The sequence below is a fragment of the Hippopotamus amphibius genome, chromosome 9 (genome assembly GCF_030028045.1).
Source record: "Hippopotamus amphibius kiboko isolate mHipAmp2 chromosome 9, mHipAmp2.hap2, whole genome shotgun sequence".
Taxonomy (NCBI): Eukaryota; Metazoa; Chordata; class Mammalia; order Artiodactyla; family Hippopotamidae; genus Hippopotamus; species Hippopotamus amphibius.
This window is the reverse complement of record NC_080194.1, coordinates 113,601,039-113,627,548: the sequence shown is the minus strand read 5'-3', so window position 1 is coordinate 113,627,548 and position 26,510 is coordinate 113,601,039. Positions and strand designations below refer to the sequence as shown.

At 47.5% G+C, this 26,510-nt stretch overlaps 1 protein-coding gene across 1 annotated transcript; it reads right to left on the bottom strand.

The window, feature by feature from the left end:
* Positions 1–1,357: 1,357 nt before the first annotated feature.
* CORO1A (coronin 1A) lies at positions 1,358–5,210 on the bottom strand. The gene is made up of 10 exons (XM_057748719.1): positions 4,996–5,210; positions 3,685–3,807; positions 3,465–3,594; positions 3,194–3,378; positions 2,914–3,033; positions 2,615–2,719; positions 2,356–2,501; positions 2,183–2,240; positions 1,873–2,088; positions 1,358–1,571 (listed from the first exon to the last, which is right to left on the bottom strand). The coding sequence occupies exons 1-10, from the start codon at positions 5,191–5,193 to the stop codon at positions 1,467–1,469; spliced, it is 1,386 nt and encodes a 461-aa protein (XP_057604702.1). The 5' UTR covers positions 5,194–5,210; the 3' UTR covers positions 1,358–1,466.
* Between the last annotated feature and the right edge of the window lie 21,300 nt (positions 5,211–26,510).

Sequence of the window (26,510 nt, the reverse complement as noted above, 5' to 3'; positions counted from 1 at the left end):
GGGTTGATTAGGCCTTGCACAGATGAGGTCCCTGAGACCCAGGAGGAGTAGAAAATGTCCTAATTGGGGCCAAGGCTCTTTTGAGGTGAAAAATTGCAGGTTTTAACCATCCCACCCACCCTGTTCTCCTGTTTTCAAGGCTAGTTTCTTGGCCCCTGCAGAAATTTCCCACCCCACCTCCCTCTCTTGCTTCTATCAGAGGAAGCTACAAGTCATGGTGACTAGGGGCTAACTCTTCTGAGTTCCAGGGATCCTTTCCTGAACTTTTTTCAGTTTCCCTGGGCCAGGAGAACTAGTGACTACACACAGGGCTGCTTCACTAGGAGGGCCCATCATCCCTGTGTGTGGCAGGCTGAGGTCCAGGCTCCAGATGGTCTTCTCTCTGTACCACACCCCTGACTGGATCCATCCTCTGCATTCACAGAGCTGTGGTGGAATCCCTCCCCATTCTATAGGTGAGCAACTGAGGCCTGCAGAGAAGTGACTTGCCCAGGGTCACATGGCTTGCATAGAGATTGAGACCCAAATGGGCAGGCAGAGACATTTGTACGACCTGCCAAAGGTGTGTGGGGATTCAAGTGGGACATTTAGCCCTTGCTTTTGTCCCTGCATGGATGAACAAAGCCCTGCTGTGGCCAGGAAACCCATCTCCAATAGCCCTGTGTCCCAGATCAGGGGGACCACCTGCTACGTTGACCATCAGAAACCCACTTCCAAGTCCCCCCTTGATAGGGCCTGACAGATTTAGGCCCTCTCACAGAGGCCAGGCCAGGTGGAAACCACAGACAGGGCTCAAGAGGCAGCCACACCATGCAGGGAAGGCTCTGAACTAGAAGGGTAGACTTGTGTCTTGACTCGGGATCTGTCTCCCGGCAAGCTGGTCTCCTGCTCTCAACCTCAGTTTCCTCACTTGTAAGCTAGGATCGGGGCCCATTGCTTTGATTCCAAGCTTTCTCCTTACAAATGGGCCCTTATTTTAATCCCTGGGGCAGGATGTCACGTAAGCGCTGGCTGCTTCATTTTCCCCACAAGCAGCAATGTCAGGACAGCTGCATGCAGGCTGATGTTGTGGTTGACCAGCAGAGGCAGATTTGGGGTAAACGGGAATCACCGAGGCTCCAGGCTAGAGCCCTGAGCAGCTCAGACCTACCAGCTGGGAAACAGGCTCCCAGCCCACATCAGCGTGGGGTGGCTCCCCCCACAAAGGCCTGTTCCTGTCTGTGCTCTAGGACATTCAGAGGCATCTCCTCAGCCCCTGCCATGGGTCAAGCTCATCAAGGCTGTGGAGGGGGAAGCTCGAGGACAGGTCAGTTCAGCAGACCCAGCAGCCAGTGACCAGTCATCGGAGTCTGAGAGGTACCAGAAAATAAAGCCATTTTATTAGTATTTTCTTATTTGCCATTGTGGCCTGAGAAGTGGGAGTGGGAGGGAGGGAGGCGATGCTGTTGGCCTCAGCCGGTGGTCCTCTACTTGGCCTGGACTGTCTCCTCCAGCTTATCCAAGCGCTTCTGTAGCTCCTGCACCGTAGTCTGGAGCTTCTTTATCTCCTCCTCCAGCCGGGCTACGGCATCCTGGGGGATCCAGGGCTGCATCAGGCCCAGCTCCTCCCTGGCCGCTGGACCTCCTCCCGAGAGCCCCAGGGCTTGGGTCCTTCTGTCTCTCAGCCAGAGAGCTGCAGGCCTGTAAGCCTGAAACCTGTTTTCTGAGGCCTCAGGATTAACCACTCCCAGCCACCAAAGGATCTCTGGCATTGTGAGTTTGGGCTGCCCCAGGTGCCAGCTTCTTTCCACTGGGTCAGTGACCACATCAGTAGCAGCCCCTGCCCTACCCCACCTTCCTATCCTAATTCCCGAGCTCCCATCTGCCTCTCACCGAGCTGGCAGCGCCACTGGCCTCAGGTGCTGTCCTCTTGCGCCCAGTGTCCAGGCCCCGGTTGACCCTCAGCTCCCGGCTCTTTGAGGGCACGTAGCCATCCTTGAGGGAAATGAGGAGGGGCCCGGCATCGCGACCCCCCAGCCACTCCTCAGCCGTGAGTGCAGCGTCGGGCCCTGCAGTGGGTGGGTACAGGTCCTCCTGGAACAGGTCCGACTGTGGGGCAAGGCCAAGGCTGGTTAAGGAAATGCTTGGGCCACACCACCACCCGGTCACTCCGAGAGTCCGGGGACGGACATGGGAGCATCACCTTTCTAGGCACCGTCATGGCGATGGGCTCACACCTCCGCTCGTGCAGCTTGTAGAACCTGTGGAAACAGGAAGGTGAGCAGCGGCCACGGCACGGCTGGGCTGGGACGGAAGGTCAGTGTGGGCTCAGCACTGCCCAAGGAACGTGCTCAGGTCAGGGTCAGGGGCGGTCACCTGGCAATCTCACACTTGTTCACCTCCAGACCACGTTTGGGCATGTAGCCCATGCCACGCTGGGACTCCTTGGAACTGAACATGGAGAGATAGTGCAGGAATGGGGCCTCGGAAGTGATCTCGAAGTACCGGATGGAGCTGTCACCCTGCAGGTGGTGGGTGCAAGGGGGGATCAACACCTGCAGGTGCCTCCAGCTGTGGTCCTTTCCAAGTCCCCCAGCCCACCTCGCTCCCCTGACCCCCTGCCCGACTGGGCCACCTTGCCGCAGAGGTAGACGATGTTGGTGTCGGGGTCAAAGAAGGGCAGCAGGACACCGCTGCTCGTGTCCAGTTCCTGCAGGGACAGCGGCTCCTCCAGGTGCTTCTGTAGAGACAGGTGGGAGGTAACAATGAGCTGGGCTGTGTCAGGCCCAGGGTGGTCTAGTGATGGAGGAGTGGGGTGAGGGACTCAGACCAACCAGCGGAAAACCCCATCTCACGGTGGGTAAACTGAGGCTGTGGCCTTCCAGCCAGGCACGTGGCAGGGCAGGGACTAAGCCTGTTCCCCCCGGCACTCACCGTGTCCCACAGCGCCACCTGCCGCTCGCTCATGCGGCTGAAGCCTGTGGTCAGGATCTTTCCATCTGACACAAACACGGCACGTACAGGCCGGGTCCCCTCGTGGGGACGGTCCTTCTCCTGGAAGGAAAGGGAGGGGACTGGTCAGGCATCTGCACGCACTGCCCCCTCCCCCAAGGGCTAGGCCCCAACTGGGCGCTAGAGAGGGGAGCATCTGGGGCCTGGTTGGTGGTGGGCAGGAGAGGTAAAGCTCCCAGGGTCAAGGGTCAAGGCAACTCACAGCTACAATGGTGCCTTTGCGGGGCTCAATGATGCGGACTCGCTTGTCACGGCAGGAGGTACAGATGAGGCCGCCATCTCGGCTCCAGTCCACGCTGTAGATGGTGTCCGGGTGCACGTCCGAGCCCAGTGTCAGCACAGCCTCCCCGGTGCCCACGTCCCACACCAGGATCACATTGTCGCAACCTGGGCGATGTCCCCAGTGTCAGAAGCCATGAGCCTCCCACCCTCGCTGTCAGGGGACCAGCCCTCCCGCTTCTCCTCCCAGGCACCTGCACTGAGCAGCACGTTCTGGGCAGTGGGGTGCCAGACCACGATGCCCACGCGCTTGGTGTGGCCCTCCAGGGTGACGACAGGCTCCCGCAGAGGCAGCGTCAGGCCGCCGTCAGGGATCTCCCACACCTGCAGAGAAGGGGTGAGTGAGTCTTGTGGGCTCCAAATGTCAGTTCCAGCGCTGGAGCCCCCCCTGCCCCTGCGGCCCCCCACGCTCACCATGACTGTGCAATCCTCGGAGCCACTGGCAATGACGTTATCATTGTGGGGGCACCAGGCGATGTCCAGCACCGGGGCCGTGTGGCCACAGACCATAGGCACATTCTTGTCCACACGTCCAGTCTAGAGGAAACAGCGGGGCCTCTGAGGGAGGTGCTTTTGCCCTCCAAACCCAGTCCAACATCCCCACACCCCTTCAGAGAGGCACAGAGAGGAAAGCTGTAGGTTTCCTGGGAGGCAGAGCGGAGCCTAGGGTGGAAGGGTTTGGGCCTCTGCCCCAGTCCCAGAATTGCCTGGGCAGCTCAGGGGGGCTGGCCGCAAGTTGCGCGGGATGGGAGCGCAGGGCTGGTCCCGCCTTGCTGTCAGACCCTGTCCAAGTTCCTGCCGTCTCTCTCGGTTTCTCATCCATGCCCTGCGGTCGGTAACCCCACACCCCACCCCCACCCCAGCTTCTGCAAAGGAGGCTTCCGTGGGACGACAGGCCAGGGCCCTGGGCATGGGACAGGCTGGGGGGTAGTTGTATTGGGGTTGGGGTTCCCCAGGGAAGTGTGTGTGAACGATGGGGCTGTGGGGATGGGTCCTTCCAAAAGGACCGGGATGGGGAAGTCTGTCATAACTGGCCCCGCAGCCGGAGCAGAGGTTTGGAAATGGCCGCTTCCGGGGACGGCTGCTGCAGCAGGGCTTCCTGTGTGAAGAGCGGACCCAGCTCTCACCCCGACAACCACTTCCTCTTCTCTTTGTTTCCATCGGCCCTTTTAAGGTAACAACTGAGGGCCCATCTCCCCTTCCTGTCTCACCCCCAAGAGCACAGGAGTGTGCTGGGGGTGGGGCCCGCAGACGGCAGCGCCTGCGGAGGCAAGGTCTGAGGGCGGCCATGTTTGGGGGAGGGGAGAGGGTCCCTTACATCATCCCTTCCTGTGAGCTGGGTTCCCAGGGGCTCAGAAAGGTCCCTCCAAACCCTAAGAGCACTGCGGGGCCTGCCCAGACCACATCCCAGCACTCTCTGTGCTCCTGAGGGGAGAAAGGTCCAGGCTGAGACTCGGGAGGCCTGGCCCTGGGTCCACAGGACTCACTGCAAGATCCTTCCCACGTCCTCTCCCCACTGAGCTTCAGCGTCCATCCGACCACTGCATGTAGGAGCCGGAGGAACGTAAGGTTCGTCTGACTCAGCTCAATTTTACACACAACAACACTGCAGCCCAGGAAGGCTTGGCCACAGTCAGTCACCTCATCAGGACCCCCAGGAGGCCCCTAGATGACCAGCGGCCCCCTTGGAAGGCAAATGCTGTCCCCAGGGCTCCAGGGGCTCACCTTGCCCAGGGGCAGCACCAGGAAGGCCCCTCCCCCGCTGGCCTCACAGATCAGGGCCACGAACTTGGGGTTGACAGCGCAGAAGCCACTGTCCCAGGTGTTCTGTGAGACACGCACATCCTCATAGCACTGGTCAGCCTTGGCCGGCTGTCCAAACACGTGGCGGAACTTGCTGGAACGGACCACCTGCCGGCTCATCCTGGAGGGCACACAGATGGAGGACTTTTCTCCTTTCATGTCAACTCTGACCTCACAGTGGTCCCCATCTCCCCCAGGACACCCCTCAGCCTGGCGGTCACGGTCTCAGCCTACCTCCCCAGCGTGTCTCCCCGGCCCCTGCCGCTCTTCTCTGTAAAGGACATCCTGCTACCCTCACACTCGCCTTGCCCCACCTTCTCAACCCGTCCCAGGCCTGGCTGCTGGACCCTCAGCTCCATAGCAGAGGCTGGTGTGGGCTAGCACTTAGTGCCGATCTGACCTCAGGATGACTGATGGACACAGAGCCCTTCCTCTCTGATGGTCACACTCCGGGGCCTCAGTGCAACAGCTTGGAGGGTGGATTCTCTCAACCTCAGTGTCCAGACCTCACACCCTCACACCCACATGAAACGCTGCCTGAAGGCAGGGTCCCTCCCCGCGTCCAGACTCAGGGCTGGACACTCAGAGCGAAGTGGTGTGTGGGTTTGCCTGCGAGGCACGTCCTCAGTGGCAGGAGGGCTTCCCCAGAAGGTCTCTGAACAACAGAAACAGGTGGATGGCTCGGGTCCCAGCATCTCCTCCTCCACCCACCTCTGCTTCTCGCCTCCACTTAAGCAGGTGCCCTTAAGGGCCTTCTCCACCCCCCACTGGAACTATCCACAGGAAGGAAGCGGCCGGCGCTCACTTCTCGGAGGTCCAGCGAGCATGGTTTTCCCCCACGGCTGGGCGGACAGTGAGCAAAGCCAAGGGCCTGCCTCTGGCTCCCCAGGCTCCAGGCCGCATCCTGGCGCCCAACAGCATTGCCTTCTGGCTCCACGTGGGGGCCTGTGCTGCCCACTTGAGGCCCCCCGACCAGGGCCTCTCCTCCACACACACGCGCACACGCGCACACACGCACACACACCGCTTCACCCTTTTGCCCGTCCTTCGTGCCTAGCCCCTCCACTGGGGGCTCTGGCCACCCTCGCCCCCCCTGTGACTCTCTGGGAGGCTCCTGGGTCCACCTGCCCAGAAAGCAGGTGAGGAGCCTGTGTGAGGAGAAGCAGCCTGGGGACAGGGGATCCGTCCCAGCTGGGAAGCCTGGGTCTGGGGAGAGGGGAGCCCCACATTGGAGGCTGGGAGACAGGAAGCCATCGCCCCACCCTGCCTCCTCCCCCACCTCAGGTACCAGGCCCGGAAACCACGGAAAGGGGAACTTGGTCTTTTCTTGTTTTGCTCTCAACCCCTTCCTGTCTCCAAGCTCAGGGCAGCTGCTGGGCTCACCCCACCCAGCCCCCCACCAACACCCCAAAGACTCCCATTCCAGGGAGAGTCGGGTCGGCGCGTGTCCCGCCCCCTGGGCTCCCCACCTCCATCTTGACTGTGGTGGTCCCTCACCCTTGCCCCCTCACGAAGCTCTTGGACACGCCGATGGACTCTCCCACGCGCACCCACAGCCTTAGGCGAGTCCCTCCACGCGGGGCGTGGACGGGCTCCATCCCCATCTCAGAGCCAGCTCGCTGTGACAGTCCGTCCGCCCCCACAGCCGGCTTCTGCCAAGCTCTCTCCTGCCCCACAGGTGGCCCAGGGCAGCGATGCCGAGTCCCGACCTCCGGGCCCCAAACTTACCTGCTGCTGAGAGATGAGTGACCTCCCAAACGGAGGAGGGAGAGGAGGAGGAGGAGGAAGGAGCTGGAGGAGCCTGAGGCTGCCCGCTGAGGATGCTCTTGTCAAGACAATGAATGAGAAGCCGCGGCGCCCGCCTCCTTAGGGGTGGCAGCGCCCCTTTGGGCGGAGCTCTTAAAGGGGAGAGCCCTTCCCTCCGAGGAGGCGCCGCCTCGCCCCACCAGCTCGCAGCGTCCCCTCCCCTCCCCTCCCTCCCTCCGTGGAGAAGCTCAGTGCCTTAGCTGCCAATTCCAAACCAAAACAGATGCTGCTGGCCAGTCCCTGACAATCTAATCTGCACTTTTTTAATGTCAAAATGCAAAAATAACCTGTTCCTTCTTCCCTCCTTCAGCCCACCCCCAGCCTACTCGCCATCCTTTCTCTGGCAATCATATAAATGCCCATCAGTTCCCCGCAGCGGGCTTTGGTGCAGGCCCCCAAGCCCACCCCCAGCGAAGGCTGTGCCGCCATCTCTCCCCCCACCGACCGCGGGGCGGCAAGCGGGGTTGGGGGGAGGGGCGACAAGGAGGAGGGAGAACCCTGCGTCCACCTGCACCCAGGAGACCAGGGGTCTGTCCAGGCTCCTACAGTTACAAATGGGTGGCCTGGGGAGAGTCTCTTAACGTCTCTGGGTCTGTCTCACAAGGGCAAAGGAAATAATTTGGGCTTATGGAGTGCCTCTTTGTAGGGGCTACAGAGGTGAAGGAGTCAGAGTCGAGTTCCTGCCCCAAAGAGCTCTCAGCCTACTGGAAAGAGAGGCACAAACAACAGCTCTAAGAGCTAAGTAGAGGCAGAAGCCCGGACTTCAGACCCAAGAGGAAGGAGTTCATCCCCATCCTTGGGTTCAGAGACTACCTCATGGGGGTTGCAACACGGAGAGCAGAAAAGACCCACTCTAGAATCAGATTGCTTTCTGTTTGACCCAGGTGTCATACCTACTGAGTGAACTTGGGCAAGTTCCCTAACCTCTGTCAGCCTCAGTTTCTCTTTCTGTAACGCTGTCATACCTACCTCATGATGTTAGGGGAAGGGAAAGCCTTCTGCACCTTGGTCTGAAGTGTAGCAAGTGCTTAATAAATGTTATCTCTCAACACTGTCACTGTTTACAACACCCTCAAAGGGAGGATCAGCCTCATCTTAATCACATGAAGAGCCTTCGACACCCACCACTGAACTAACGCTCGTTCTTCTTTTCCTGGGACAGCTGCTTCCCCACAACTTCCACTACCAGCCTCAGGTCTGTGCTTGGGATGAAGGGGAAAGTGGTCAAGCTGGGGAAATCCCCAGGAGGCAGTTATCAGGGACCTCAAGCTGTGTCTTCTCAAGGCGTTTGCTCCTACATGCAAGAAGCCCACACACGCCTCTAAGTAAAGACGTGACAGGGTCTCATTTGCAAGAAATTACTCTGATAGCCTGGACACTGCCCCTGTGGCCCCCCAGGCCTTCTCACAGTGGTGGCCTTCCCTCCACCTGCAGGCTCCGCCCTGACCCACATTCAGAAACCAAACCGGCCGTAAGGGGGAGGCACATAGGATACCTTGTCCACAGGCTCAGGCCGAAGCCAACCTTGCCGGCCACTTCTCGCCAACCATCTACTCAGGCTGCCTTCCTCACCTTTGTGAGATGATCACTGCTCATATTTTATGGAGCAAAGAGGTGAGAACTCTTTCAACCCCTCGCTCCCACCAACAACAAGATCTCCAGCTCCTAGAAACAACCATCGACTGTTGTAATAGAGGAGGTGTCCTCCTGGGGCCCAAGGCAGATTCCTCCCTCTTGGGACACATTTTCACTTCCTCAGTGACCTCACTCCATCGTTTAACCCCTTTCTCCTGCATTGCCAGGTTCTCCTCTACACAGACCCCCTCTCTTCAGTATCTAAAAACAAGCTGAGGTCGCCTGTGTCTTTGGGGGAACCTCTCTCAACTCGGCAACCTCAAACCACTTCCCTATCTCAGCCTTACCGTTCACAATCAAGTTTCTTGAAAGAGTTGTTTACCCTTATGGTCTCCACTTCCTCATTTCCTACTTAGTCTCATGAGTCTGGCTCCCGTTCCCACGTTTCCACACAGACATACCCTTGCCGAAGCCACCAATGATCTCCTGATCATTACATCAAATGAGCACGTTCCAGTGATCATCTGAGGCTACTGACTACTCCCTCCCTCTGGAATCCTTCTCTTCTTTGGTGTCTGGGCCGCACCATCTCCTGGTTCTCTTCTCTGTTCTGCAGCTTCCTCTCATTCCCCTGCAGGGTATCTCTCCCTTTGCTTAACCTGCTGTCTGTAGGATGCTCCCCAGGACACCAGCTCTTCCACTGCACCCAAACTCTTCCACAACTTCAAACTTTGACGGTCCCCACTCTGTCTCTGTGGCCCAGTCCTACTGCCTGTGCTCCCTGGTTCTGACTACCAACTTCGTGGCTTGACTGGCATGTCCCATTAGCACCTCAGGGAGAGCCTCACAAGAGGAGGAGGTCTTGACCTTGAATCTCTCCCTTTCTCTCCATGCCCATCACCACCGCCTGAGCTGTGTCACTTGGACCACTGCACTAGCTCCCTGACCAATCGCCTTCCTCTGATTCATCTTCTACAGCATCACTAGAGTCACCTCCCTGGTCATCCTATGCCCACCTTACAAAACTGTACCAGCTCCTCAACGCTTCCGGGAAAACGTTGAGACTCCCTCATATGGCATCCAAAGCCCTTCATGATCTTCACCCATCCAACCTTCTGGCCTTGCCGTTCATCATCATCCAAGCTCAACACGCTCCTTCATTCCTCTGGTCCAGAGGCTGAGCTCTCAGATGTCTACAAGGGGAAAAGTGGAGGCGGGTATTTTGGTTAACTGTTGCAGAGTAAATCATTCCAACATTTTGTGACTTAAAATGACAACCACTTCGGGACTTCCCTGGTAGTCCAGTGGTTAAGACTGTGTTCCCAATGCAGGGGGCCTGGGTTTGACCCCTGGTCAGGAAACTAGATTCCACATGCATGCTGCGACTAGGAGTTCAAGCGGTGCAACTAAGAGTTCGCATGCCAAAACTAAGACACGGCACTGCCAGATAAATAAATAAATATTTTTTAGAAAATGACAAATCGATTTATTATCTCTCGTTATTCTAGGGCTTTGACACAGAGTGTCCCAAGAGAAAGTGCTCAAGAGCATAGGCCTGTGATTGGCATACGGTTCTAATAGCATCACGTTCTATTAGTTAAGCAGTTACAGGACCAGCTCAGATCCCAGGGGAGGGAAAATTAACTCCTCCTTTTGATGCAGAGAGTTACAAAGAATTTGCAGCCATCTTTAAGTCACCACGAGATGGGTAACATGAATCTCTGGTGCAGGCCAGGTGAGTTCTAATAGGGACTGGAGGGACTGTGGCTGACCTAGCCCTTTGTCACTGGGCAAGAATGAGAGCCCTATGTGGCTAAACCTTCTGGTTTTTCAAGGCAAGTTAGAAATATGGATTTTTAAATGAAAGCTCCAGATCTTTTTGTATCAGCAACTAATTCAAAAATTTCTAAAAATGTTATATGAGCAAAGCTAAATATATCTTTGGTTTGGATGTGGGTTTTCTGTCCAAAGATATTTTTGGACTCTATTCTTTTGCCCTTGGCACAGGCCTGAAACCTCTTACTCCTTGTTTGCTACCAAATTCTTATGCACCCTACTTATCCTTTAAGACTCGGATCAAAATTTCCTTCTCTGGGAAGCCTTCCCTCATGCCCACCTCCCGCACACAGCCACTTCTCAAATGGTTTCTTTTCTCCCCTGTGCTGGTGGCTCCTGGTGCATCCTTCTATCACAGTAATTAGTACATTGGACAGTAATTGTTTACAGGTCCAGCTCCTCCACCAGACTGCCGGGCACAGGGCCCAACCCGTGATTGGCATTCAATAAACATTAACCCTTCTTTCTTTCCCAACACAGCTAATCAATCAGCAACTCGTCCACTCTGCTACCACCAGTTTCTCTCCTGACTGATCCTCTGTCCCGACTGCCTTACAGTAAGTCCCCTACCTATGAACCTTCAGGTTGCAAACTTTCAAAGATGCGAACATATCCAATCACGTAAGTTAGTTCACGTGAAATGGCAGCTTGCCCTTCGTCTCCTACTGCTGACGATACTTCAGCTCTACCATCTCCCACCTCTTCTCCCTCCTCCAGTCAGGAACTCCTCTTGCCTGTTCACTCGACGTCAGGCCCTGTACGCCAGCTGTTGTACTGTGCTACTGTACTTTTCAAGGAACTATACTGTAAGATATAAAGGGTTTTCTTTATTTTTCGTGTTTGTTTTTTATGTATTATTTGTGTGAAAAGTACTATAAACCTATTACCATACAGTATTACATAGCCGCTTGTGTTAGTTGAGTACCTAGGCTAGCTTTGTTAGACTTAAACACGCTCTCGGAACGGAACTCGTTTGGATGTAGGGGACTTACTGTACTCTAGTTCAACCCCTCCTTGTTGAGGTCTGAGAGCGGGCTGGAAAAGAATTTCCAGACACAAGGCAGAATATAAGGAAGATAGAGTTTATTAGAGAGAAGGGACGCTGTAAAGACAGTGGGACGACTTCCTGGCAGACCAGGGAGAGCTGACCGTCTTGTGGGCTTGCAGCCAGCTTTTATAACCCCAAGACAAAGAAAATTCCTGCTAGGAAAATGGCATTAATTGATTGGTAAGTGTGCCATAAGGCAAAGGGTGTTGTTAGGTGATTGATCAGGTTGCTAGATGTTGGATATCTTACCTAGTAAGGAGGTTGGGGGCTGTTTGGCCAAGGTCAAGAGAGCCCTTGCCGACAGCTGCTACTAGACTCAGTCCAGGGACTTCTTTTCTGTGTCCTTGCTATAGGGTTCCACATTCCCCCCTCTTTTAATTTATGGGCCAAATCTTTGGCCCCTTTAATCCCGCTCATGGCTAGCTATCTACCTGTCCCCCTCTCAGGCCATAGGGACCCAGGTCATTGGGAAAAGGGGCGATGATCGCTCTGGCTTCTTCAGACTGGACAGGGATGTCGTGGAGTCCTGGGTCCCAATACCCGCTCTCTGTCAGGGTGTATTTACAGAGGGAGATGAGAGCCTATGCAATGATAAGGGGGCTTGTTCCAGTGTCATCCGTGTGCCAACTGGCTGGTATCCTTGTTGTAATACCATCTGGAATTGAATCTTTCGAACCTGTTGGGAAATGATCTTAGATAATGTGTTAATGATTCATGGGCCAAACAACAAAACTAAGGAACCAGGGGCCAAAGCAGGAGTAAGAACCAAGTTACATTTGGTAACAGTTTTTGATCCTGGCCCAGACAGAGTCAGCGCTCGGGTTATCCTGTCCAAAGGAGTGGAGCTATTTGTTTGGCATGGTCATATATATTTTTGATATCCTTTTTACTAGCCCAGTGATTGATATAGGTGTAACAGACCCAGTTAGAAGTAGTAGGAGGAGTGACAACCTGAACTTTAATAGACAAAAATAGATCTTAATTTTTTCTCAAACAATAGGCCTGAGTCTGAGTCTAGACATGGTGCTTTGAGACCTGTAGCCAGATAGCCAGTTGTCTAGTTTTATCGAAGTAGGTTTTAACTTTAGATGTGGTATTAACACATAAACCAAGCCAATTGTCATTGTTAATGGTTTTAGTGTTTCTCTAGATATGAGAAGAGGCAAGAATTGAGGTTCATATAAATCCTTACCTGAAAATATCTAACTGTCTGAAGACCTGTTCTGCCAGATTTTCCCAGAGCACAGAGTGCCGTATTTCTGATTTCCACCCTGAATTCCTTTCAGGGAGTGTTGAAGGTCAGCAGTTGCAGCAGCTCCTAATTCAAGTTTTTGCTGAGGCAGACAGCAGTTCCAGTTTCCAGTCAGCAGGACCCCTTCATGACCATAAATTTGATCATGGTTTGGGAGGGAGAGTGGGTATTTCATGACCATTTTATCCCACGATGCTAGGAATGCTCATTCCCAGGTCTGGTGAAGATTCCACTGATATGTCACTCAATGTGCTGTTACTGAACTAGGCCTTGTGAGTACCCAAAAGCCTCTGGACCACCTGTCTAGTCTCTGAAGGTCCAGGAAAATATTCCCCATTTTTCTTTTTTTTTTTTTAAAAGTCTTTCTGATAACTGCTTTTATCACCAGGTTAAGTCATGCAGTTACAAAGTAGTCAGGAATTTCTGAAAGGATATTATTGTTAAAAAAAGAAAAGCTCGGGCTTCCTATGTGGCGCAGTGGTTAAGAATCTGCCTGCCAATGCAGGGGACATGGGTTCGATGCCTGCTCCAGGAAGCTTGCACATGCGGTGGAGCAACTAAGCCCATGCGCCACAACTACTGAGCCTGCACTTTAGAGCCCATGAGTCACAGCTGTTGAGCCCATGTGCTGCAACTACAGAAGCCCACGCACCTAGAGCCTGTGCTCTGCAACAACAGAAGCCACGGCAATGAGGAGCCCGCCCACCGCAATGAAGAGTAGCCCCCACTCACCGCAACTAAAGAAAGCCCACGCACAGCAAAAAAAACCCAACACCAGCCAATTAAATAAATAAATAAATAAGCTCATTCTTACATAAATAATATCTAGGACTTCATTGGGACACTACTGTTCAAAAGGCCCTGACCAAACAACTCCCAAACAAAACACAACCCCGGGTTGTTTCCAGCCCACTGGTAATGAAGCTGTGTGCAGAAGATGAGAGAAATATTCCCTCTTGTTGCTTCTTCCCATATCTAGAGTTACACCATTATACTCTCATATGGGACTATATACCATCACTTTATTGGATGAAGGCTCAGTTACACATTTGGTGATGTAAGAAATAACATTTCTTTAAATAGGAAATATAGAAAACAATATAGCTAGCAGTGTTAGTAAAGTCATAAGTAAGAATTTAAGTCAAGAACTTTCATTAGGTGTAGGCTGGTATGTAGCCAGGTTGTCTGGCTTGGTCTGTTCTGTACAAATCCTTATCTTTAAGGGAAATTGTATACATTCGCGTTGTCCATAAGACATTTAGCAAAATTTTTTTAGTGTCGCTAGGCTGGTTATCCTTGGCATAGTCTAATTGTTTCTTTAAACTTGAATGACTTTATTAACAGAGAGAATAACTGTGTTAATCTCCTGGTTGTAGATCACGGAGCATCTGATCTTTATCCAAAGATTGATTGTGAAGTTAGGCTTCAGAAACAAACTTAAGAGTGTCCCTTCAATAACTCAATTATATCTTGTAACAGTATAACGTAACAGCAAGGAATTATCTGGGAAGTGCATTTTCATTGTGAGGGCATCAGCCCTGCAGCCAGGAAAGTCTTTAACCCTTCAAATTAAAAAAATGAGGTTTGCCAGGGAGCTGGGAAAATCCAGGTGGCCGTCTTGGATTTCCCATAGCCCTGTTTAATCCACAGTTGTTGTTTAGCCATTTTAAATTTCCTGATTTAGGAGTAGACTGTTGTCATGTTATAAGGACATCAGGATGGCAAAAGTCTGACAATGAGGTATTAATTTTTTTTTTAGAAGCAGAAGGAATTTTATCTACATGTTATAGTCTTCATAGATCATTGTGAAATAATTCTTATTTATTTAACCAAAGTAGGAAAAGATCTTCAAAGCAAATATAAATCACTTAAAGGCAAGGTAATTCACATAGTCTGTCATCAAAAGTAGCATTCCAAGAAAACTTTGTTTTCTTAACAGAGAGAGAAAATCAAATTTCAGTCTGGTACCAGCTTACTGTTAATAACAAAATTTATTTACCTAATTAATTTTAATTTAATCTTAGAAAGTCCTTTCTATAAATCTTGAAGAGGCAATATTTTTGCAAAGGCATCAGAGTGAAACCATAGCTGTCTCTAATAACAAAAGACTTATGAAGGCATGTTTAAAATCTGATTACAATGCAATTGAAAGTAACTTGGTTACTGTTGTGACATACAACATTTTTAGGTAATAACTAGAACTATGGTTGATAACTTCTTACTAGGACATTTTAAAATTTTAGGAACTCCATATTATTTCTAGAATATTTATATTAGTAAACAATTACCATACAGTATCAAAAGGGTTTAGAACACTCAGTCAGATGGGATAAAATATCTCAGTGTGGTACCAAACATTCATTAATAGTTCTAAACCTTTTGTTTATCTGTAAAAGGAAGCCAATATTCAGTAATCAATGTTTTAGTATCTTGTTTTATTCCTAAAAAGTTCACCCAAAGCTCTTATCTCATTTGCATTTTCTTTCCTTAAAAGTTTCTTCACATTGAGTTATTTTCCTTGCTGACAAATTTGTAACAGATAGCTTATATTAAATCTAGGCACAATAAAAGTGTTATACTTAATGTTGATGGCTTTAAAGACATCTGTATTCATTAGATCAACAAACATTAATACCAGGTATTAATTTAGTATTGCACATTTCCCAGTTCACATGAACCTGAAATTCATTTAGCTTAATTTCTCTTGTATTTAGAATTGTTTGATTTGTAAGTGCCTACTTTTCTTTTAGGCCAATTAAATAGAGCTCATTTACAAATTAACCTCACCAATATTATCCATAGACAAAGACACATACTGAGACATACACATATATCCAGACAGACAGAGATCTCATAGTTTCCTGCGGGAGGTTTAAAGTCTTTTTGCCTCTTTTTTTTTTTCTTGACTTGACGTTTCACTAAGCAGCCCAAGGCCAAATTCTCTGGCAAAGTGTTTGTAACCCAAGGACATTATATAAGGTAACTTCAAGCTTTCTCCTAGGTATATTTTTATTCTCTCAGGGTCAGAATTTTGGAAAAAAGTATTTTAACAAGCTAGCTTTCTCTAACTGCACGTGTAAAAAGAAACGGTCTTGCAATTTCAAAGAAAGTTTTATTTTAACCAATTTTCTCTGGAGTCTAAAGAATATTGTGGTCATCACTGTCAAAAATCATCTTTTTGTAGTCATAGTTTCATAGCTAAAATATAGACCAAATAGTGCTCAAACTGGGCCTAATAACAGAGGCAGACTGGTTGATAAAATGTTGCTCCAGCAGGCTGGGGGTTGATGGGATGGTGGACAGGAAAGGGCGAGTAGAGTGTCATCTGGGAGATCTGACGAACAGGGAGACAGAGGGGTGGGGGGGACAAGGCAGCAACAGAAGGACACACGCAGCATGAGCCCCTCAGATCTAGATTCTGACTGAGGGCCATAAAAGTCTGCACATAAGGAACCTCTGAGTCCTTCCCCTGCTTTTGACAAACGAGATCAACTTGGAGAATTGAGTGTGCCATTAAGAGGCCATCGTCCTTGGTCCCCCAGCTGATACTGGGGCCAAGCTGTGTTACAAAAGAAAATGAGCCTATTCTTTTTGAGATTGTCAGGGTCGAATTTTTTCCATTTCCTGAGAATACAGCCAAGAGGTGAGTCTGAAGGAGGTTCCCGAGACGTACCAGAACCCATCCTTAGCCTTATGGTGTAGAATGGGGTACAGAGAGTCGCCAGCCACAGAAAGGGGTCCCTTTTGTCCCAGTGAACCCTCTGTGTGACGGAGGCACAAAAATGGCCGACCACCCCAACAACTGCATCTGACAGTGAGAGGTGACCCCTGAGCGTGGGACTGAGGCACAAAAACCATGCGTCAAAGGCATAAACTGCGCGTCAAAGGCACCATGCATCTCGGGCAGGGAAAAGACAGGGTAGAGAAGAGATTCTCAGGGAACAACCAAGAGACTCATCGTTTAGTGATTCTCCAAAACTTGAGAAGGCATTCCTGGGATGACTCAGGGGCAACACTTAGTCTCCTGTAATTTAAACTGGACTGAGGCAAAAAAGAGGTGAAAGTAACAGAAAAGCCAGGCTGAGGAATCTGCCGGTAATCCTACCAGGAAGGTGGTGGCCAAGGGAAGCTCAGCGTTTTGCTTGAACCAATGTGTGCCTCACATTGCACGGAAGTTGTCTTGATGGGGGCAGACGCTCTAACAGCCTGGTCTGCTCCATGACCCCCTTATCCTTTCGCGGGAGTCTTCAAGTGGCAGGCGCCCTAATGGCTTTTAAGTGCCTGACCCGTGCCCGTACAATGTCAATTGGCCTAGTCCTCAGTTAGAAGGAAGACAGAGGGACCCTCACCCATTCTGGGCAGCAGTTACTGGGGCGAAGCAAGCTGTGGAGCCTTCAGAACACACCAGGGTGTGGCCCTGGCCAGAGTTCCTTCGTTGCTTTCACAGCCACCTGCCTGTTCACAGGAGTCCTAAGGAATGAGGAGAAGAGGTGGGGGAAGAGATCCCCAGAGAGAGAGAGTCCCCATACGGGACTAGAGAAAGCCCGCACGTAGCAACAAAGACCCCATGCAGCCAAAAATAAAAATATATAAATAAATACATTTATTTTAAAAATAAATAAATAAAAATAAAAGCTATTATCACAAAGACACTTGAAAAAAAAAAAAAAAAAAGCCCGTGCAGAGCAACAAAGACCCAACGCAGCCAATAAATAAATAAATAAATAGAAAAGAGATAATGTCAACTTATTTTATTACCTTTCTTGCTGTCAACTTATTTCATTACCTTTCTAAAATATAAATCTTTTTTAACAAGAATTGTGAAATATATTTTAATAATTATGAGAAATTATTAATCATGGTTAGTGTAGGAGTTTAATGATATTTCATTAATTTTACACCATCATTTCAGAGGAACCTGATTTACCATGAAATTTGTGAGATTTCCCATTCAAAATTTCTCTTTTGTTCCTTCAAACTGTAAAAATTGTACAGCTTTTAGTTTTTGAGATAGTCAACACAATTTTCTATCATCCTTCTGAAGAAGTTAAAAAAAAAAAGTTTAAATTAAAACAACAAAAACAGGGCTTCCTAGGTGGCGCCGTGGTTAGAAATCCACCTGCCAATGCAGGGGACAAGGGTTTAATCCCTGCTCCAGGAAGATCCCACATGCTGCAGAGCAGCTGGGCCTCTGTGCCACAACTATTGAGCCCATGTGCCGCAGCTACTGAGGCCCACGCGTCTGGAGCCCATGCTCCACAGCAAGAGAAGCCACAGCAAATGAGGAGCCCGAGCACTGAAGCGAAGAGTAGTCCTGGGTCCCAGCAACTAGGGAAGGCCCGCGTGCAGCAACGAAGACCCAACACAGCCAATAAATAAATAAATAAATAAATAAATAAATTAAAAAAACAGTACATATGACAGTTTCTAGACAAACATATCTTGAAACTTTGCTAATATTTCACAACTGCTACAGGGCAATATTTTGTGTTGGCTTCCCACATTCCTAAAACTGGTTTTCTCTCAAAGTTTCTATTTCAAAGACTGAAGTAAGAAAACAGAGTGTTCCCTGAGTCTGGCCTCGACCCTCTGATGACCTAGATGTGGACTAACATCAGCTAACCTCCCCCTCAGGGTCAGGACTGTGAGAAGCGGGGTCATGGCATCTATCTGAGTCTGCAGGGTCTTTCACAAAACATCCAGATGGTACTCCTGCTCCTTGGCATTTGAAACATCTATTTTATTTGTTTTAAATTTATATATTTATTTATTTTATTTATTTATTTTTTTGCCTGCGTTGGGTCTTCATTGCTGCCCGTGGGCTTCCTCTAGTTGTAGCCAGTGGGGGCTACTCTTTGTCTCGGTGCATGGGCTTCTCATTGCGGTGGCTTCTCTTCTAAAGCATGGGCTCTAGGCAGGCTGGGATTTGGTAGTTGTGGCACGTGGGCTCAATAGTTGTGGAGCACAGGCTCTAGAGTGCAGGCTCAGTAGTTGTGACGCACGGGCTTAGTTGCTCCGCAGAATGTGGGATCTTCCCAGAACAGGGATCAAACCCGTGTCCCCTGCACTGGCAGACAGATTCTTAACCACTGCGCCACCACGGAAGCCCTGAAGAACAGTAAATATTCAGCCACAGAACACTGTAATATAAAAGAATTACATTTTTAATGTTTTCATAATTAAGAATTTTAATCTCAAAAGTAATACATGCTAATTGTCTATTAAATTCCAAAAGATGCATAAAACGTCGTTTCACCACTAACTCTCCACTCCCTTTGTCCTCAGGAAACCAATGTCAACAATTTGATGTGCTTTCCTGCACACCTGGTAAAGAATGTCCTAAATGCGGGTATTTCGCAGGGAGCCAAAGAAAGTCTTGGGCAACATAAGCACTCAAAAGAAGATGAGCCTAGACAAGAGAATAAAAAGGAACAGCCAATGGACTACAAATGGGCCTGAGAAATCTTTCCCGGGTGATGAAACTGTTCTAAAACCAGTTTGTGGTAATGAAACTGCACAACTCCAGAAATTTACTAAAAGTCATTACATTGTGCACATAAAATGTGTGAATGTAAATTATACCTCAAGAAACCTGGGATGGGTTTGTTGGTTGGTTGGTTGTTTTTTGTTGTTGTTGTCTTGTTTTTCAAGCATCCAGGAAGGTAGGAGGAGAACCAGGGCCTGGGGGCACAGCATGGATATGAACAGAGGTCTGTGGCCTTTAGAAGCTACCTAGACACCCATGGCAGGCAGAAAAAGGCCCCTGCAAGGTTGTCCACACCTAATCCCTTCAACCTGTGGTAGGTTCCCTGATGTAGATAAAAGGACTTTACACGTGTGATTAAGTTTACACACCTTAAAAAGGGGAGAGTAGCCTGGATTATTCAGGTGAACACAATCAAATCACCTGATTCCCTAAAAGCAGAGAACCTTTCTTCTGCTGCAAGCAAGAGAGATGCAGCAGAAGGGAAGGCGGAGATTGGCCAGCAGCCACTGGCACTGGTAATGACCGGCTGTGCGCACGCGCAGGAGTGAGACCCCCCCCCACCCCCCCCCCCACCCCCCACCCCCCGCCGCCCAGGAGCCCGGGGCGGCCCCCGGGCAAAGCAGCAAGGAAATGGGGATCTGAGTCCACCTACAACCACAAGCAACCAGATTACGCCAACAACCTGAATAAGTGGATTCTTCCCAGCGCCTCCCCGCTGGCATCCAGCCAGCCAACACCTTGACTTCAGCCAGGTGGATCCCAGAGTGGAGAAACCAATTGAGCCAACCTGGACTTCTGCACTACCGAACTGTGAGGCCATAGATGTGTGTTGTCTTAAGTCTCTAAGTTTGTAGTCATTTGTTAGGGTAGCAATAGAAAACTAATACAATACCAAAATTATAATCAGATGTCAGACCCCACTTCAAACCTTTTAATGACTTTTTGTTACCTAAAACCAAATGCAGTCTAAACTCCTTAATGTGGAATGTGTGGCCCTCCAGGACCTGACCCCAGACTCACTCATTAGCTGGAGGCTATTCACCCACCTGCACACACCCTGCTACCTCTCACCTGCCTTCCTCTCCCTAGTGTGAATTTCTCATTCTTTTGGACTAAAGCAAGGCATCACCTATTCCAGGAAGATTTTCTTTTTAAAAATAATTAATTAATTAATTTGGTTGCACCATGTCTTAGTTGCGGCTCATGGGCTCCTTAGTTGTGGCATTCAAACTCTTAGTTGCAGCATGCATGTGGGATCTAGTTCCCTGACCAGAGATGAAACCCGGGCCCCCTGCATTGGGAGCACGGAGTCTTAGCCACTGGACCACCAGGGAAGTCCCTCCAGGAAGATTTTCTGATCTGTGTTTCATAGCAGTCACTGAATGGTTCCTTCATTATAATACAGTATAATAATAATAATGACATACACTTACAGAGTATTACAATGAACCATTTATGTGCTTAAGCTGTAACTTTCTTCAGGGTGGATCAACTCTTATTCATCTTTGCTTCCCCAGTGCCCTCCACAGTGGATGCTCCATTAGTATTATTTACATGTCCCATTTGGAAGAAAAAATTTTGGTAGCTAAGAAAGAAGCTCATTAACCTACAAGTAGGTTAGATCATGAGGGCTGTTCACATGTCCATTCATTTGCAAGGAAGTAAGTGTGAGTTAGGCTGTGTTCCCTAGATTATTTCCATGAAACAGGACTGTGTATCAGTCCTCAAACTTTAGAACAAGCTCCTTGATCCTCCCTGCCGGTAATGTTTTATAGGTACTACTGTTGACAACCGTGGCAGAAGGAAATCTCCTCCTTTGATAGTTGGGTGTCAGTGGGAAATCCTCGCAGCTACCCATGGCCACACTTGCCATGTGGTTAGTCACTTGGATATTGGCTATGGCAGATGGGCTTGACGTATGAAACTACCAGTCAGGTGACTAAAGTTTCCACACAGTCCCTTCACCAAGCTTTGCCTGTAAGTTTTCCTAGTGAGTATCAAGCTAATAGATCTTAGAGGCATTTGCCAATCACTTTTCCTCTCCTCTTGATGATTAATGTCAATGACACATTTTTGCGGGTTGCATAATTGGATCTTTGTTCTTCAGAGTGGATTTCTCTTGGGGAAAAATTCATCCCATCTATGCAAGACCATTCACCGTTTTTTAATGACCTGTTTATTCCTACTACCATATTCTCTAGCTAGGATTTTAAACACTGATGAGGCATAGCAGGGTTAACAATGTTTGTAAAACACCTCAAAACCAAGCACAAACCCAGGAAACACACCAAAGATAAAGGGATGATGCTGTTGCTGAGTAATGCGAAAGTGAGCACACACGATCACTAATTCCATCTGTTGATTCGAGCAGAGTTGGCACATGCTTTTTGTCGGGTATAGCTTGGCTTTTTCTATAAAGGTTTACAAGTTGTATAAGCAGAGAATATTGGGTGTTTTGACTTGAAATTTAAATTATGGTGTAATATTATAGCACACATATTTAGAGGCAAATGCTCAAAATGTTCACCGTTAATTTCCACAGATTGTTGAGAATAGTGACCCCCAAACTGACAAGTATTTGGTTTTCTATACTTTCTCTCACTGGTCCCCTCCTTTTGTAAATGAGTGCCTGATAAGTTCTGCCTCAAATCTATCATGTAACCTAAAGGTGACTGCATGTGTTGGTAAATGAGTTTCATATTCATGTCTCCAGCTTTGCTGAGCCCTTGAGAACATCTTCCTTTTCCTTAAAATCCACTTAGGATGCTCAAACATCAGGTATAATCCTGACATCCTGAACCTCTACTTTTTCACTCATGCTGCAACTGGTGCAATCAAATGACATCACTAACACCAACCAGGGAAACAGTACAAATTATCACATTTTATCTATATTTGTAAATGTCTTCATCAACATTGAGATGTGTAAATATTTTCTTGCAGCCCTCTGAAGCTGAGTAACATGATAAAATGCTCTCTTCTAGCAGAAAATCCAATCTTCTGACCCTAGTCCTCAGAGTTTCTTTGTAATCTGCTCCTCATCTCCCTCTCCACACAACTCTTATTCTTGACCTCTTCACTTCAGGCAAATTCATCTAGTGTTTATCACCACTCCCTTTTACCCATCCAAACCCAGCCCATTTCCCTGAAGTCCCAATTTTTTCCATGAAGTTATTTTTTTCTGAACTTCTAAAATTTATTAGAAATCAAACAATTTAGTCATAAACAAATTGGATGTCTGCATCTTATACTTAAAAAAAAAAAGGTTTACCTTTTTTTTTTTGGCCACACTACACAGCTTGTGGGATCTTAGTTGCCTACCAGGGATTGAACCCAGGCCACGGCAGTGAAAGCACAAGTCCTGACCACTGGACCACCAGGGAATTCCCTTACTTTTTTTCTTTTTTTCTTTCAGAGACATCAATGGTTTAATGGATGGGGGAATCTTACACATCTGAAACAAGGTCCTGGAGCGACAACCCACTGTGTACAGCAGATAGTAGGCATGACATGGCAGCAGTCTTTGTTCAAAAAAGGTTTACTTTTAAAAATTGGAACACTGCAGGTTAAAGATGGTAGATTAAACACATGTATCTACCCCTCTTCCTGCCAGAACCATAATAGAATGACAGTAAGAAGATTTTTCTAATGCCACAAAACCACAAGAACAATGAGAATGAGAGAAGACCACAGGAACACAATTTTTATTTTTTTATTGAAATATAGTTGATTTACAATGTTGTGTTAGTTTCTGGTGTACAGAAAAGTGATTCAGTTATACATATATGTATATATATGTATTCTGTTTCATATTCTTTTGCATTATTATTTTTTACAGAATATTGAATATATTTCCCTGTGCTATACAGTAGAACCTTATTGTTTATTTTATATGGAGTAGTTTGTATCTGCTAATGCCAAACTCCTAATTTATCCTTTCTCTACCCCCCTTTCCCTTTGGTAACCATAAGTTTGTTTTCTATATCTGTGAGTCTGTTTCTGTTTCATAAAAAAGTTCATTTGTGTCATGTTTTAGATTCCACATCTAAGTGATATCATATGGTGTTTGTCTTTCTCTGTCTGACTTACTTCACTTCGTATGATCATCTCTAGGTCCATCCATGTTGCTGCAAATGGCATTATTTCATTCTTTTTTATGGCTGAGTAGTATTCCATTGTGTATATATACCACAACTTCTTTATCCATTCATCTATCAGTGGACATTTAGGTTGCTTCCATGTGTTGGCTATTGTGAATGGTGCTGCTTTGAACACTGGGGTGCACGTGTGTTTTTGAATTAGAGTTTTCTCCAGATATATGCCCAGGAGTGGGATTGCTGGATCATATGGCAACTCTATTTTTAGTTTTTAAGGAGCCTCCATATTGTTCTCCATAGTGGCTGCACCAATTTACATTCCCACCAACAGTATAGGAGGGCTCCCTTTTCTCCCCACCCTCTCCAATATTTGTCATTTGTAGACTTTTTAATGATGGCCATTCTGAGTGGTGTAAGGTGGTACCTCACTGTAGTTTTGATTTGCATTTCTCTAATAATTAGTGATGTTGAGCAGCCTTTCATGTGCCTCTTGGCCATCTGTATGTCTTTTTTGGAGAACTGTCTATTTAGGTCTTCTGTCCATTTTTTGATTGGGTTGCTTGTTTTTTTGTTGTTGAGTTGTATGAGCTGTTTGTGTATTTTGGAAATTAGGCCCTTGTTGTTTGCATCATTTGCAACTATAGTCTGTAGATTGTCTTTTCACTGCTTATGATTTCCTTTGCTGTACAAAGACGTGTAAGTTTGATTAGGTCTCGTCTGTTTATTTTTGCTTTTATTTCTATTGCCTTGGGAGACTGACCTAAGAAAACATTGGTATGATTTATGTCAAAGAATGCTTTGCCTGTGTTCTCTTCTAGGAGTTTTATGGTGTCACGTCTTATATTTAAGTCTTTAAGCCATTTTGAATTTATTTTTGTGTATGGTGTGAGGGAGTGTTCTAAGTTCATTGATTTACATGCGGCTGTCCAGCTTTCCAAACACTACTTGCCAAAGAAACTGTCTTTTCCTCATTGTATATTCTTGCCTCCTCTGTTGAAGATTAATTGACAAGTGTGTGGGTTTATTTCTGGGCTCTCTATTCTGTTCCATTGATCCATGTGTCTGTTTTTGTGCCACTACCAAATAACCACTGGACCACCAGGGAATTCCTGTGATATTACAATGTTAGTGTAAAGAAATGCAATAGATTTATGTATGTTAATCTTTTGTCCTGCTACCTTGCTGAATTCATTTATCAGCTGTAGTAGTTTTGTGTGGAGTGTTTAGGGTTTTCTATATATAGTACCGTGTCTTCTGCATATATTGACAATTTTACCTCTTCTCTTCCAATTTGGAAACCTTTTATTTATTTATTTTTTTGTCTGATTGCAGAGGCCAAATGCATGAATGAAGTTAAGAAATGTGATATACACACAAATAATGGAATATAATTCTGCCTTAAAAAGGAAAGACATTCTGACACATTCTACAACATGGATAAACCTTGAGGACATTATGCTAAGGGAAATTAGCCAGTCACTAAAGACAAATACTATGTGCTTCCACTAGTATGAGGTACCTAGGGTAGTCAGATTCACAGAAACAGAAAGTAAAATAGTGGTTGCCAGAGTCTGGGGGGAATGGAGAGTTCTTATTTAATGGGAACAGAGTTTCAGTCTAGAAAGATGAGAAGCATTCTGGAGGTGGGTTGCACAACAGTGTGAATGTACTTAACACGACTGAAGTGTATACTTAGAAGTGGTTAAGATGGTGAATTTTATGTTATGTGTGATTCATTCTTATAAAATCCCAAACAGGCAGAACTAAACTTATTCCTTAGAGATTGATACATGGGAGGAAAACTATAAAGAAAGGCAAGAAGATGGTCACCACAGCAGTCACAATGGTCATTATAACTCCAGGGGAGGCACCAGCCTGGGATTGGGATTGGGCTTCTGGGGATACTGTCAATCTTTTATTTCTTGATCTCAGTTATATATTTTTTAATATATATTTCTACAATAAAAAGACAAAATATGGGGCTTGCCTGGTGGCGAAGTGGTTAAGAATCCGCCTGCTAACGCAGGGGACACAGGTTCAATCCCTGGTCCGGGAAGATCCCACATGCCGAGGAGCAACTAAGTCCATGCGCCACAACTACTGAGTCTGCGCTCCAGAGCATGCAAGCCACAACTACTGAGCCCATGAGCCACAACTACTGAAGCCTGCGCACCTAGAGCCCATGCTCCACAACAAGAGAAGCCACCGCACTGAGAAGCCCACGCACCGCAACAAAGAGTAGCCTCCACTCCCCGCAGCTAGAGAAAGCCTGCACACAGCAACAAAGACCCAACGCAGCCAATAAATAAATAAATTAATTAATTATTTTTTAAAAAGAAAAAATACTTAGGGAATGAATTAAGGGGGCCCAACACAATGAATGGAAACAGATCCAGACCAAGAATTTTAGAACACTGGGGCCGGGGAAAATCTTCACAGGTTTTCTAACAGTCATGAACCAGAATGGTACTGGATTTCTCAATGCTGACAATAGAAACCAGAAGACAGAATTGTGCATTCAAAATACTAATTTCCAATTTCCAATCTTGAATTCTCTACCGATGCTATTGAGTATGAAAGTAAAATAAAGACATTTTTAGACATATAAAGTCTCAAAAATGTACCCTTATAAAGGTACTAAAGAATGTACCCACCAAAACAAGAGATAAAGCAAGAAAGAGGACGATATGGAATCCAGGAAACTAGGAATCCAACTCAAGAAAGACATGAAGAACCTACCACTCCAGATGGAAGCTGGCCAAAGAGGTATCTTAAGAAAACAAAACAATAGAAAATCTAATATGCTTGAGTGTAATGAGATATTTACACCTCAAGGCAGAGTTTAGGAGTGAATTAGTGTTATATATACAAAGCAAACAAAGTAACAAAAAGAGGATGTAATTATTAACTCAGCTAGGGGAGAGGGAAGAGCAAAAAGGGCAGGAAAAGAAAAGTAGTCATAATAACTACATGGTTCAGCTGGGGGTAGTATTTACATAGTTACAGTGATGTAAACTCTGAATATTGATGTAACCAAAATTGTGTGTGATCAGTAGCATGGGGGGAAGGAAGGCAGGAAGTGTATGAAATATGAAAGAATTAAAGCCCCAACTTCCAAAATAATAATAGATAATGCCTAAAACCAAAAAAATCAAGAATCAGCAATATGAGCTATTTAGATATATGGAGAATACAAAAGAACCAGCTAAAGGGGTTGAATCTACTGCCTGTGGGGAACATGAACCCATTTTTCATAATAAGCCTCGTAAAATTCCTAAATATGTGCATATGTAACTTTGGAAAATAAACAAACCTAATTGAGATGGAAGAGAATTT